Raw genomic sequence first — 14,637 nt, 5'->3', positions numbered from 1 at the left:
GCCAGACTAGACTAGGGACTTTGGACTTTACCTTTTTTAATGGAGACATTTCTTTATTGTATCTGAATTATTTATTGTGAACATAGTACTAAATAAAAATACAAAAATAGAGAAAATGTCTCTATTTAAATCAACATGTTAGCTTATCCTTACATCATTTTCAGACACACTTGCACATTTAGTTGGGGTAGCAGGTGTAGAAGTGTGTGTAAATGTGTGTGTGTGTGAGTAGAAGTGTGCATGCTGAGAGCAGGCAGGAGCTGTAGGTCACATCCAACGTGATATTGAAGTTGCATGTCATGAACTTTTTCTGCTAAAAAGATTAGAGTGTGATAAAGAGTGAAAACCTGAAGTTTATTTCATTTGTGATATAGTTATTATTTATGCTTTTACTCAGTATCCATTTCTTTATAACCATCCCCTTATTTTGCCTCCCTGGCCCTCTCTCCAATTACATATACAGGTTCCATTTCTCATTGATACTTTTTTTTTTTTAAGATTTTTTATTTACTTATGAGAGAGAGAGAGAGAAAGAAAACATGAAGGAGAGAGTGAGAGAGAGCATGAACAGGGGGAGGAGCAGAGGGAGAAGTGGACTCTCCCGCTGAGCAGGGGGCCCAACCTGGGGCTCTACCCTAGGACTCTGGGACCATGACCTGAGCAGAAGGCAGACAGACACGTAACCAACTGAACTACCCAGGTGCCCCTCTTGTTGATACTTCTAGGGAAGGTCAGCTTGCCATGGCTGAGTCCCAGCTGTCATTAGCTTAGACATCGTATTCATGTTCTGTTCAGAGTTCATTGCTTATTTCTCAGGTTTGTGGCTTCAAATGAAACTGCTTCTATTCCCCATGATAACTGATGTTTAAATATTTTTCTGTCACTTATTCTATATTGTATAACCAGTCCACTGTGATATAACAAACATTGTTTATTACTATTTTGGAAAACTATATTCTTGGCTCTTCCAGGGAGAAGAGCTTATCATCTCTGTCAGTAAGGATTACAATTTGAGGATGATGAAATTATTAAAGAAGCTTAGAGACTTCTCTATTCTATAGAAGAGTCAACAGATATACTAGGAAGGCTCAGTCATTAAAAAATATTTTCAAATGAATTAATAAGTCAATTTTTGCATTCTCACATTAACTAGTGGACCTCAAAATCTGACCATGGCATGCCAGAAGAAAAGATTGCTGTGATGATGTATGTTTGAAAACAGATGCATATTTTTGTTGCTGCAATGAGGATTGCAAATGATAAAAGGACTTTGAATTGATTCAGAAGATTAAAAAATCAGAATTCTTATGACTTAGTTTTTAAATAACAGAGAATGAAAATTCTTTAATGCATTTATATTACAAATATTTGTTGAGTCCCTACTCTGTGCAAGAAGGGGTCTTTTACTAAGCCCTGGGGAGATACAAAGTCCCTGCCTTTAAGTTGTGCATAATTTTAACAAGACCTGTAGTCTAAGATGTAAACTTGCATTTCTGGAGGAGGAATTTAATAATTGAACTCTGGTCATTGCTAACAGTATAAGCTTGTGTAAAATACTTCAGGGGTAGAAGCCAGATTGCCTTCATTACAGGTCAAAAGTTTATGAAAGGTTTATATCTGAATTTGGTTGTTAAAAAGAAAGGAATGCCGCATTCTTCACAATGCTACCATATTTATATGGCATTTATACAAAATTTGAAAAAAATTAATTTCCATCTTGGCCAAACATTTTGATCATTGTGTATTTAATGGGGTTTCCATTTGAGAACAACAATCATTAGTCTCTAATATGTTTCGTACTCCTGTGGAAATAAGACAGGGTGGATAGGAAGCATTCATCTTCACTAGTCTTTGGAAATATCTAAAGTAATTGAATAGCTCAGTCTTCAGTGATGGCCTGGTGACCACTAACTGTGACTATTTGCATAATAGTCAACTCTTCACTTCTGTAGTGATAACTGTTTGTATCTGATTAAAATTAAGACTGTTTTAGTTCTCTTGACTTTTCTAGAAGTTGCAAAAATTGAGATTTGCTGTTCTGCTTTAACCAAACAAATGCACACATGGGGATAACAATATGCTGAGTTTATGCAGATTTTACAGCACGAATCTGAATAAAATACCCACTAATAGATCCTTAAGGAGTAATAAACACACATGAATTTTCCTTAGTTGCACTTTAAAGTGATTTTAACATACTACTAGACCTTAACAATAATATTTAATTGACAAGATTATGCATTTGTATGGATTGAAAAGGTGGTAGATATCTAATTCCAAATGAATCATAAATTTTACTTTTGCATAACATGTTTTATTAATTTCTCTATGGCCAGGATATTCTACTTCCCTCCTGGTGAGAGTTTCTTAAAACATAGTAAGATAATTTAAACACATTTAATTAACATTTATCATCCATTTTATAAAGTAATCTGACTTTTGTCCTCATAAATACTCTCAAAATTTTTCTAGGTTATAGGCCATAGGAAGGCTATGGAAAGATACCTAATGGGATTTTTGTTGTAATTTAGGTTTCTTTTTAAGCATACCTTTCTTTCCTCTGTTGACCCTGTTCCAAAGTAAGCTGACAAACTGGATGATTTGTACCACCATATTAAGTGAAAATAAACCTAACACCACTACCTGATAAAATAAGGCTATAGGTTTCTCTAAGGCACCTTTATATTCCCAGTGCCTACCTAGCACAGTACCATCAGATAGTGCTAGGTGCTTGATAAGTGGCTGCTGAATAGCTGATTAAGGACTGGCACTGTTGACTTCCTTTATGAAGTAGCATGTTTCTTGGGAGCCTAAGAGGTCAACTTATACATGTGGAGCTCTTTCTTTCAGAGAATAAGGGGAGAGATAAGTAAAAGATGCTAGGGATTATGATTTTGTTAGTGCTAAATCCATGTTCTCTTCTTTGAAAATTCAGTATTTAAGCAGGAAGTGTACAAATGAGTGAAGCATTACATAATGACATTTGACTACTGATGATCCTGATAGATTAATGAGATATTTGCCCATTTTAGAAAATGCATGTACAATATGCTGAGAATATAAAAAGAGGTGTTAATGCAAAGGACAAGATTGACTCTTTCAGGGCTATTAACATTTCTCTCAGAATAAGAACCTAAAGAAGATTTTTAAAACTTGGACTATTGACCTGATAGATAGGACTCATTGTGCTCTTCTTCCTCTCAGTGATCGTTTCTGTCCTGTGTAACCAAGGAAGGGACCTGGAAAATGCTAGACTGTGATGTGGAGTTAAACAACTATCTTAAAGACCAACCTAGTAAAAGAATGCTTTGTTTGCATGTCTTTCTCTTGATAGTGAGCTTGGGGACATAGTGAAGCTGGGGGTAAGATATGAGACAAACCATAAGTGACTCTTAATCTCACGAAACAAACTGTGGGTTGCTGGGGGGAGGGGGGTTGGGAGAAGGGGGGTAGGGTTATGGACATTGGGGAGGGTATGTGCTTTTGGGTAAATTGGAAGGGGAGATGAACCATGAGAGACTATGGACTCTGAAAAACAATCTGAGGGGTTTGAAGTGGCAGGGGGGTGGGAGGTTGGGGTACCAGGTGGTGGGTATTATAGAGGGCACAGCTTGCATGGAGCACTGGGTGTGGTGAAAAAATAATGAATACTGTTTTTCTGAAAATAAATAAATTGGAAAAAAAAAAGAAAAAAAAAGATATGTCTTTTCTATTTCTCCTGTGAATATTATAGATATTTTATTACCTACATTTAATAGTGTAAATGAGTGAAGACAAGTTAACTACTGAAGTTATTTTATCTTTTTTCCTTAAATTAACTTCTTATTAAGGCATAATATACATAGAGAAAGGCATATATGGTAAGTGTGAAGTTAGCTCTTCATTAAGGTTTAAACTAAAACATTAGAGTTTGAAAGAATAATGCCTGAGTTTTTAAAAGGTTGTCTTTGAACTATAGTATCTTGAATTTCTTCTACCTTTCTAGGGTTTTTCTTGGCCCTTAGTGAGAATTTTGGAAAAGAGTGGTGGTGTTAGTATGTAAAGTTCGTGGAAGCAATTGCGCTCGCTCTCTTTCTCTCTCTCTCTCTCTCTATATATATATATATATATAATATATATATATAATATATATATATATTTGACAGAGATCACAAGTAGGCAGAGAGGCAGGTAGAGAGAGAGAGAGGAAGGGAAGCAGGCTCCCCGCTGAGCAGAGAGCCCGATGTGGGGCTCAATCCCAGGACCCTAAGACCATGACCTGAGCCGAAGGCAGAGGCTTTAATCCACTGAGCCGCCCAGGCACCCCAGCAATTGCACTATATTAAAGATGAATGTTAGCAATGGTAACAAGGGGTTTTGTGTACTCTCCTCATGGGACCTGAGAGAGAGAGAAACAGAGAGAGAAACAGAGATGTGGGGGGAAGGAACAGAATATTTTGCCATCAACAAACAAACACACACACAAACAAAAACAAAACTACATTTTTGTTCAATGTGTATCCATTGGAAGTTGGCGGGAAACATCTGGAAAGATGGGACTCTGTGTTCTCAAATACTCTTTCTTGTCCCAGAATTGTTCCTGATGAAAGTTGACTTTTTCTCCTGCTAGAGCTAGCTAGATTCTCTATAAGCAAAGATTTGCTATCCTTTACTAGCTGTAGCAGCCCCAGAGATCTGCTAAATAAGACAAATGAAAAGCAAACAAGGTGATATCAAGGTTTATTTGAAGTCACTTTATTATTATTACTTTTGATAATAATAGAAGTCATTGATTGCATTCACTGATGTATGAATAGGTATACCATTAACTACTCTAGTATACTGATGCTCAGAAAACTGGTTCTTAGGTCTTATTAAGATGGTTCTCACACTGACTTTTTGACACAAAGTGATTACTGTATCTTCAGCCTTGTGATAATAGCTCTGGAGCATATGAAAATATAAATGTCATAGGCCATTAAGGACACTTAATTTGTTTGGTGAAAGATAACTAATAAATTGACAATGAATAAGCAGTAGGCCATATACAATATGAGGCCCCTTTGTGTTCTTCCAACTATGGCCAACCAAAAGAAGTTCAATACGCTAACTATTGCATCATGCTTTTGAAGGCAGGGCGAAACACCTTCAGTGTTTTAGATAGATGTTAGGCAAAAATGGGTTAGAAAAGGGTTTGTGTTAAGGCAGGAATTTCATCCTGTCAATGAGATCCTTCCCCTCCTCACTCTTCAGAATTAAATGAGATCTGTGTACAGTTTGACATGTACATTTTGGTACTAAGAAGACACCACCCTGACTTGGAAGGATTTTCATGCAACCCTTCTGGGTCCTTTATTTCTTTCACTGTAGACACTGTGGCTTGAACAGTGGTAACACTTCATACCAATGACTCAGCTATTCTTTGCACTAAAGAACAGGGCCTTTAGGAAATCCCCTCCATGTCCCCCTCTCCCTCTCAGATTGCTCTTTCTCACTCTGTATGTTCTATCTCTGTCTCCCTTTCTCTGTCCTCATTTACAAACAGTGGAAACATTCCTTCCATCAGATCAAAGAAGCTTTTTTCCTATTAGACCACATAAGGAACGATTTACTAGAAATAAGCATTAAAATGATCTTGACTTGCTCACTGTTTTTAACTCAGTAATAGACATTAATATGCTCGTGATTTTCAATACAAATACGTATTTCCCATCACCAAAAAAGTTAAATAATCTTCATGAAAGAGAAAATGAGTCCCCCTGAGTGTCACTCTGTTTGCATATTAGCGCATAGCCGGGTCTCTGCCAAGTTGCTCTCTGACTGACTGCTGCAGATGCTCTTTCTCAAGTATTCTGAGTCATATCTTTAGTACAAGTCTTCAGGGACAAACAATAGCACCTGTTCCTCACAAGATATCAGGCCAGTTAGCCCATTCATGTATCTTTAATGAAGCTCTGGGGCAGATGGCAAAAAATGGCATCATCAACAACTTAGCGCAGAGAAAACAAAGGGGATAAGTGTTGAGGCAACAATGCTGTTTTACGAATAGGAAGAGACAGAGCCAGAGTGTTTCAGGCGCATCTGCTGCTGTCTTGATGGTCTGAAAGATGTGTGGAACACCAAGCAATTAAAATTTCTGGGCATGTGGCCTGTTTGATGAAGTATGTGTCCCCCCTACCTTCTCCAAAAGGGTAACACTTTGGTCAGGGATTGTGGAAGTTTAAAATTGATGGACAACTGTGCTCTGGTACACGCAGTTCATTTCTTTCATGACGCACTGACTAAGCTTCACCTATGAGGGAGTTCCTGGTTTCTTGTTACCCAGCCTGTTAGTGCTGACTTGCAAAGCAGTAAAAATAATGCAGCTTCGTGCTCAGAGATGTATTTTTGGCCACATCAGATTTTCCTCTTTGTATTAACCACATCCGTTCTACCTATGGAATAATGAAAGGATCTTTGAATTTGTGCTAAGGGAAAGCTACGCTTTCAAGAAAAGAAGACGCTATTTGAAATTTTGATAACTTCTTGGAAAAAACATGTGGAGACTGGTCATTCTTTGATGGAATGAGGGGAATTCTATTAGTTTCTATTCTTTAGTAAAATATTTTTGGAAGTTGCTGTTTCCAATGTGACTGCCTTCCCTGGCCGGTCATCAGATGGGAAAATAGGATGATGGGAAGGAAGGGGAAAGGCAGGCTTATATTCTCCAGAGCAGGGTGGGGCTTTTCTGTATAATCACAGTTCTTTGTTTGCACTAAGCCCTGATACTCAGTGCAGTAAACTTAATTCACAACTTCCACAGAAGTAGAATATTTTAGATGCTTATGTGATTCTTGTACAGCTATCAAGCCCTCTTTCCTTATCTCTCCTCCCTTCCTTGTCCTTGCTTTCCATTCCTGTACCACCTCCAATTAATTTTCTAATAAGTACAATAAATGGAAATCTATGAAAGGGGGAAGTTGTTGCTTTAATATAGGCTTCCTTCTCATATTATTTGCACTGGGCCATACAGGTCAGCTTTGTATAAAAGCTGGTAGTTGGAGGTATTCATAAACTCCCATTACCCTTGTGAGTTTTTAAGATACATAATTCTTTTAAAATAATATCACACTGGGGAAATCTGAATACGGTGGTTGGATTATCTCAATGTCAGGCCTCTGGTTGTGATATGGTACTACAGTTTTTTCAAGTTATTACCACTGAGGAGAGGGGACTCATGGGATCTTTCTATATCATTTATTACAAATGCATATAAATTTACAATTATATTTATAAAACTTCCAGTCATTTGTTATTATAAAGAATTATATTCCTTATCTCATTTAGGTCTGTCTAGCAAAAGATGACTTGATGGTTAATATAATATGGCACTTAAAAGTATAGACTTCGAGCCTAACAAACCTGGACTTGAACGTGGCTCTATTTGGTTGGCCGAGTTACTGAGCCTCTCGTGATTTTGTCCTCATTAGGTGAATGAGGAGAATCATAGTAAATATTTCATAGACTTTTGAGGATTACATGAGACAGATCATGTAAATCACTTTCTCAGTGCTTGATATATAGGAAATACTGGAAAATATTAGTGGCTGTGATGAAGAGGATGATTATCATCACCATCATCATCACTATTATTACGTCCGTAATTAGAGTTACAAGAGGAACACTTCATCATCTTCCCTTGGCCTAGATTCTAATTGCTACTGGGTATCTTGGCTTGTCCTTAATAAGGGGCACTTTGATTTTCACATCCTTGTTTTACTTAAAATAAGTTAAGGGCAATTTTTATCAATCATAGCTAAATGATCACTGCTAATAGATGTATTATAATAAGTTATTGAAACTGATGACAGTAGATTTATGATCAAAACTTTCTGAGTACAAAATAAGAGAGAAGAAGGAATAAACTGAAACTGAGCAACATACTATCTGTACTCCAGCAATACAACTCTGAGATAGAAAGTCGTTTTTCAGACTCCCAAAGAGCATGTGTGTTCTCTTTTCTATCACTGAAGTCCATCCAATGTAGTGGAAAAAGCAGTGGTCAGAGAAATGAGCAGTTCTGGATTCCAGATCCAGCCCTGTCATAGGCACTGTGATCTTAGGCCACGTCTTTTAGTTTCTCTAGCTACCTGTTTCCCTATGTGTAAATTGTGAGGTGTGAGTTAGATTAGTGATTCTCAGAGAGCGGTCCCTGGATCAGCAGCACCAAGTTTACCTGGGTACTGGCCAGGAAAGTACCCTCTCAGATCCCACCTAGATCTACTGGTTTAGAGGCTCTGAGGGTGGGGCCTGCCAGTCTTTGTTTTAACAAGCCCTCTGGCAGAACTGGATACACACTGTAGTTTGAGAGTCACTGCCCCGGATTAAATTTTAGTGTAAATATTAGATTGTTGGACCCAGCTCCCAGAGTTTCTGATTCATAGATCTGAGGTGGGTCTGAAAATTTGCTTTTATGACATTCTCCATCCTTGCTGATGTTACTGGTCATGTTCCACCCTTTGAAAACTACTAGGCTAGATCAACTCTAAGCTCTGTTCCAACTCTAATTTTATCCTCGCTATTGCTTTCACAATGTCTTCTGTCCCCCTTCTTACTTACTTTATCCCGCAACTTATTGAAACCGCCTCTGAATTCATGTTTAGCATTGAAAATTTCTAACATATCCTACTTTGTAGAGTGTGATGACTGGAAAAGAACTTCCCTAAATTCTTAAAACGGGTGTTAATATGAAACACCTACAGCTCTTCAGCATTGAAGGCGACCCTAGATGGTTCACTTAGTTATCTCATGTACACAGCTAGTTACAAAGGAAATATCTTCAGACACCAAAGTTCAGGAATCAAGATCCGATGCTTCATTGCCATTGATCCCTTTATGTTGTCTCATGTTCTGAAGAGCTTGGGCATCAGTGTAGAAGTAAAATTGTGTTTTCTTCCCAAGATTCTATGTAATGAATAGTAGTAAAGTTCCCAAATTCCATCTTCACATGATCCTTGTAGTCTTATCTCTTCTTTTTCATGGTTTTCTAGATACTTGGGATGGGATAATGCTCTGTGAGGCCTGGTTTCTGCTAAAAACATGACAAGTCTCTGCCTGTCAAACTGAATTATTTTGCTGCTTCATGTTTTCTTTTTCAAAGTAGAGTTATGGGGAAGAGCCACTATTTCTTGCTCCTTTTTTTTTTCTTTTCAGTAATTTGATTATTTTCTAGAACTGCATATGCAAACTATTGTAAGAAAAAAGCAAGGCTCTAACATTTCCTGAGCGCCTGTTCTTTGCCAGTCACTGTGCCACAAGTGTTACTTTTTGGTCTGTTTAATCCTCACAATAACCGCATAAGGTAGTATCATTAGCTTTTACATGAAGCAATAGGCTCAGACTACAGAAAGGTTAGGTAACTGTTCATGATCACATGGCCAAGGAAATGGCAGTGTATCGATTTAAGCTCCGAGATGTTTGCCAGCAAAGCCTTTGTAGACATGGTAGACTCTGGACAGATGTGTGATGAACGAGTGAATAAAGGAATGACTACATCATATTATCTTCCTAATGCTGAGTTTGCAAAACAACAGAATCATAAAGTGGAACAGACTCTGGAGGTCATTATCTAGTCAGGGTTTTAGTTATGTTACCCTCTGAAGTAGATCCAGCCTACGGGTACACAGCCTTTCCTTGACCACCTCTGCGGAAATGACACACAGGACCTCTTTAATCAGAGTGCTTGTTGGATAACTCATTTTTAGAAAGTTCTTCTTTACATTTAGCTCCCCTAAAATCTTTTTCTTCTGTGTCTTGTTCCGCCCTTGTTAACCACTCAGACTTAATCTGCTTCTTTTACCGCACGAAGATAACCTTGTATCTTCTCTCTTCCAAGCTAAATAGCCCCCATTTTTTTCAGCTACTTCTCAAGATCCGTAGCATGGAAGAATAACTTAATAATTGTTCATTAAAAAGAAGGAAAGGATAAATAAATACAATGCCTAGACTTCTCACTTTCTTGTTCACCTTTAGAGCATGAGGCGTCTGTGCTGTTCTAGGTCCACGCTAGGAACCATATTTCTAGAAGTAAATGAAATGATTTCCTTTGATCTACTCTTGCACTGAGCAGCAGTCACCTACAAGAAAGACTGTTTTATTTTCTGACACAGAACAGTGCCCTCCTCTTTGACATCTCAGGTTTGCATCAGGTCACAGCAAGCTGGAGTTGAACAGCAAACCTAGTGCTTTTCTTCAGAGTTAAAGGCAAGACCCGGGCACGAGGGGATCAGCTCCAATTTACGCAGGCTAAGTTTGTACTCTCACGTACAAAACTCGGGCTTACCTCAGCTAAAATGGTAGAAATAGCTGCCCAAAGCTAGTTTCTTTCACGCCCCACTGGCAAGGTAGTAATTGCACAAAGACCTTTTTATTATAAGTTGATTTTCCTGAGAAATGAATTCAGAAAAATACTGTAAAGTGTTTATTTTTTGCTTGCCCTTTATTAACCCACATCTTAGGGCTTTCCCTAGAGAAAAACTGTTGGTAAATGAAACCTCTTAGACCTACACAGAAGCATTTTTGCACCATGTCCCTGGCTGTGGAGGGAACAGGGACAGGACAAGGCAAGTTGGCGCTATTTAAACAGGGTCATTGGCCAGTATACGGAATTTTGCCTAAAGAGAAATTTTAAGAATTTAAACGAGGGAAGGGTTTGGGGTTGGTAGAATTATTGGTAAATGTTTATATCTTAAACAGGATATAAGGCAGTTTTTTGTTTTTGTTTTTAATATGAGCAAAGAGCCCAAAGACCCAGTTTGAACTTAAAAATCACTTCCGTGAGGACATCCTAGTTTTGATCTTTAAAGAACAAAAGTCCTGTAGTTCAGCCTATAAAATCATGCACTAAAAGTCAGGACAAAACCTCCCTGTGATGCTCTCCTGGAATCAGGGTAGCATGCATCGAGTAAAAAAGGGAGAGCTAGGGAATTAAAATGTGATTTCACAGGCATGATTTTGTCATAGCTCTTATTTTCTTTATCTAGAATACAAATACTGATATAGAGTGAAGATTTTCTATTTTGCATTTCTGTGCTCTTTGATACATTTATTGAGGTCAAATGAAATTTGATATAGTAGGATTTATTATGAAATGCTCTCTGAATACAACTCCGTAATTACTGAGCCACATGGTAGTACATAAAGCTGTAAAACCGCTAAGCCAGACAAGCAATTTATATGTTACATCGAGGTGTGTATGGCAAAGAATATTAGTTTAATTGGGAGCCAAGATGTAGTAGCCCTAAATCTGAGGAGCTATATGTTTAACATAATGCGGCAAGGCTTTGAAATAAGACACCTAAACTGGGGAGATGCCGCTTTGGGAATATATAACAATTAGACATTATTTTCTGACCAAGGATACTAAATCCTGTTTCCCAAATAAAAGGCAGTATGCAAAGCAGGTGAAAGGGCAAAACCTTTCAATATTGCACGGTGTACGAAGCAAACTTATTTCTTCCGGTTGTTTTGTTTAAAAAAAAAAAAAAAAGGAAAAAAGAACACAGTCAAGAGAAAAGAAAAGCATTCACCAAGATTTGGTGGAAGCAGGGATGAGGTAAATTCGCAATGAGGTTATGTCCTTGGAGTGCTAATGGGTTCTAAGAACAGGGACTTGGTAACTTTCACCCGTTTTCTCAGGGAGCAGATCTGGAATGAGGTCGGAAGTGGGTGGCTGTTTGGGTATCAGCACAGCGGCAGGAGTGAAAAACAAATACTTCTTGGCACACATTTGCTCTCTGTCTGATCATAGGCTCTCTTCTGTTTAGCAGGTTCAGGGTCACATGCCTCCGCTCATGATCCCAATTTTTCCACATGACCAGCGGACCCTGGCAGCAGCCGCTGCCGCCCAGCAGGGTTTCCTCTTCCCCCCTGGAATAACATACAAACCAGGTAAGTAGAGAGGAATTTAACATTCTTTTGGAAATGCTCAGATCCCCATGTTTTTGCTTAGTAGTCACAACAAACACAGGAGCATAGAAAGGAACTATGAATAAAAAGATCATAAAAGCTGATTTTCACATAAAATTCGAATTGGGATGTTAATTGGGAAGGGGGCACATTCAGAAACTCATTGGTTGCTAAAAACTTTTGTATTCTCTTTTTTCACTTGGTTTGTTCTGAATTCACAGATAGAATGCTACTTTCCCTGGGGACGACAGGTTTTTGTCAGCTCTCCCTCATACCTTCACTGTCAATAATTGTCTTTGGTTAAAGACCCTTTCCTCCTCCTCCTGGGAGCTTTCGTGCTCTGGGACAGTAGTCACACAAACTATCAAATGTTACTGTTGTTTGTTGTCTGGTTTCTCCTGGAAGAAAAGTTAAAACAGGACTGATTTAATTAGCTCGCTGCTAATAGGTAAGCTACCTTTGGATTTGAGTGTAAATAATAAAGCATTCAGTAGTATTTTTCTCATTCATCTTTGAACCTCAGAAACAGGTCACATAACCTTGCAGTGAAATATGTTTTGAGATGATTTAGCAAATGTTATGATTTTTCTTTATTCCTCTGAGTTTACTGGACTCCTGGGGAATTCAATTAGGGACATAATGGTTTGAAGTTTCTTTCAGAGCCTCCTTGTAAACAGGGCTTTAAATGTTTAAAGATATGTTGCCAAAGGAATCCAATGTAAGAAGATAGTCAAGTAAATAAAGTCAACCTTAATTTCATTTGTGCATTCTTTGTAAGTGACCTCAGCTCAGAAGTAGTGACCTTGTTCTACTCATTAATAATTTCCGTGTCAAGTTCTTTTTAACATATTAACCTGATTATATTAACCACCAAATCCGAGTACAACAAATCTGAGTGCAGTGGGCTTGTGTAGAGGGTTTATAAAGTGAACAAAGGCCTTTTAATGTGCTTAAAGTAATAATAAAATCTAAATCACTTTACTGAAATCCTCAGTAAGGAAGCTTACTAAGTAGCATAAAAACAAACCTAGTGAATTTTAACATCATTTTAATTGCTTATTGCTATCAATTACTCTTTTGCATTTGCTAGATGTCCACCTTTCTTGTGAGAAAAGGTAGGATGACTGTCAGAACTCACAGGTTACAAGAAATAGAGATATTAAGGAATTGGTTCATTTTAAGGACTGACTTTGAAAATTCTTCAGATGCAAATTAGTCAGGTCTGGTTTTACCAAAGATTTTGGAATACCTGAATAAAACAAAATTTTATTGTTTAACCTGTCAGATTTTGATTTTTCTAGAGCCGGATTTTTAGAGCAAGGTATATTCCCTATATAATTGGCACCCATATTAAGGACAGGAGTATATTTTGTCAGAGACTATGTTTCTGTCAGTGCAATGGTTCAGTCCTTCCCTGATCTCTCTAAGCAGTTCTGAACTATTTCTCCATCTCAACTTCCTCTGGAACATTGATGTAAGCTCAATTTACTTGTTTACCCTGAGTCTGAGTTGTCATCCCTCTACCAGTCTTAGAAACTTTTTCATCTGTAGAAACCCTTTCTTCAGTTTCAGTGCTTCTAAAATTTAAAACGCTTCACATTTAAAAATCAGGGATGAGCCTTATTTTCCACTGCACGTAACAGTGACATAGTTGACCTGTTACCTAATTTTGTTAAAACAATAATGCCATTTTTCATGGGGAAATGTATTGTTATATAGTTAATGAATTTGGATCACTTCTAAAAGAATTATGGGGGAGTAGAATCAATCGTGTTGGACTGGAGTCTGGACTAGGAAAATTTTTTGCTCCAAACTGATCTGAGATAATTTCATTTGAAATACATGTGAAATGATGATTAAATTTTTAGAAGAGAGTAGTTCTGTCACATATAAAAGATGTGAAGTGGTGGTATAACCTTATATTTTGGTCCCTTGGACAAGAGGATGAGCAATCACAATTTTGATCTTTATTAATTACAAAATAAATGGCTCTCTTTGCTCTTTCCCACCTTCCCATAACCTGAAACAATCCCGTAGTGTTTGTGCCTTCAGCTGATTGAATAATTGTCTTGATTTCTAGAAAGCACGGGCTATCTGAGGGTGATTTCATGTCAAAGTTGACTGTTTCTGAATCAATGATTAGGACAGTCTGAACAAATATACTTAGGGCTATGTTCCTTCTTCCCTTCGATAATTTTACACATTGCTCTGGGCATATCAGGGTCCTGGTGTGCAGTGAACACCAAACAAGTACTCCCACTTTGGTGGGTTGCTGAGAAGCCATATGACCTAGGGATTGTGCAGTTTCAGGGGGACGATCTATCAGATTAATATCTATAGACATAGCTTTATTGAGTTTTAACTCTTTTTTTTTTTTAACTGACTCTTTAATTAGACACATCATTCTAGGCAGGGCCCAGAACATACACCACAGAAGTTTGGTCTCTTAGACCAGATCATGAAACAGAGACGCAGCAATCTGGGTCAAGAAAAATGTGTTTAAGCACCTATGTTTAAGAAAATTGAAAGAGTAAGCCTCTTTCATAGCTGGCAGTGTGTATGTAAAGCAGAATTGAATTGGCTATGAAATAAAAATAATGGATAACCTCCTTCATGTGCCAGGGATGATGCAGCTGACCCATGGACTGAGTATAGTTCAGATTTTTAAAATTGCTGCTGGAATAGTCCCCTTGGCTTCCTTGGGGATTCTGG

The 14,637-nt window shown here is 37.8% G+C and overlaps 1 protein-coding gene across 1 annotated transcript in view; it reads left to right on the top strand.

Moving 5' to 3' along the window:
- SOX6 (SRY-box transcription factor 6) overlaps nt 1-14,637 on the top strand; it is a 368,043-nt gene that overhangs the window by 231,847 nt on the left and 121,559 nt on the right. Inside the window, exon 7 of the mRNA XM_044258889.1 lies at nt 11,787-11,907. Coding sequence (XP_044114824.1) covers nt 11,787-11,907 — 121 coding nt within the window. The remainder of the gene's footprint in view (nt 1-11,786; nt 11,908-14,637) is intronic.

This window comes from Neovison vison, chromosome 7 (genome assembly GCF_020171115.1).
Source record: "Neovison vison isolate M4711 chromosome 7, ASM_NN_V1, whole genome shotgun sequence".
NCBI classification, from domain to species: domain Eukaryota; kingdom Metazoa; phylum Chordata; class Mammalia; order Carnivora; family Mustelidae; genus Neogale; species Neogale vison.
This window is presented reverse-complemented; position numbering and strand designations above follow the sequence as displayed.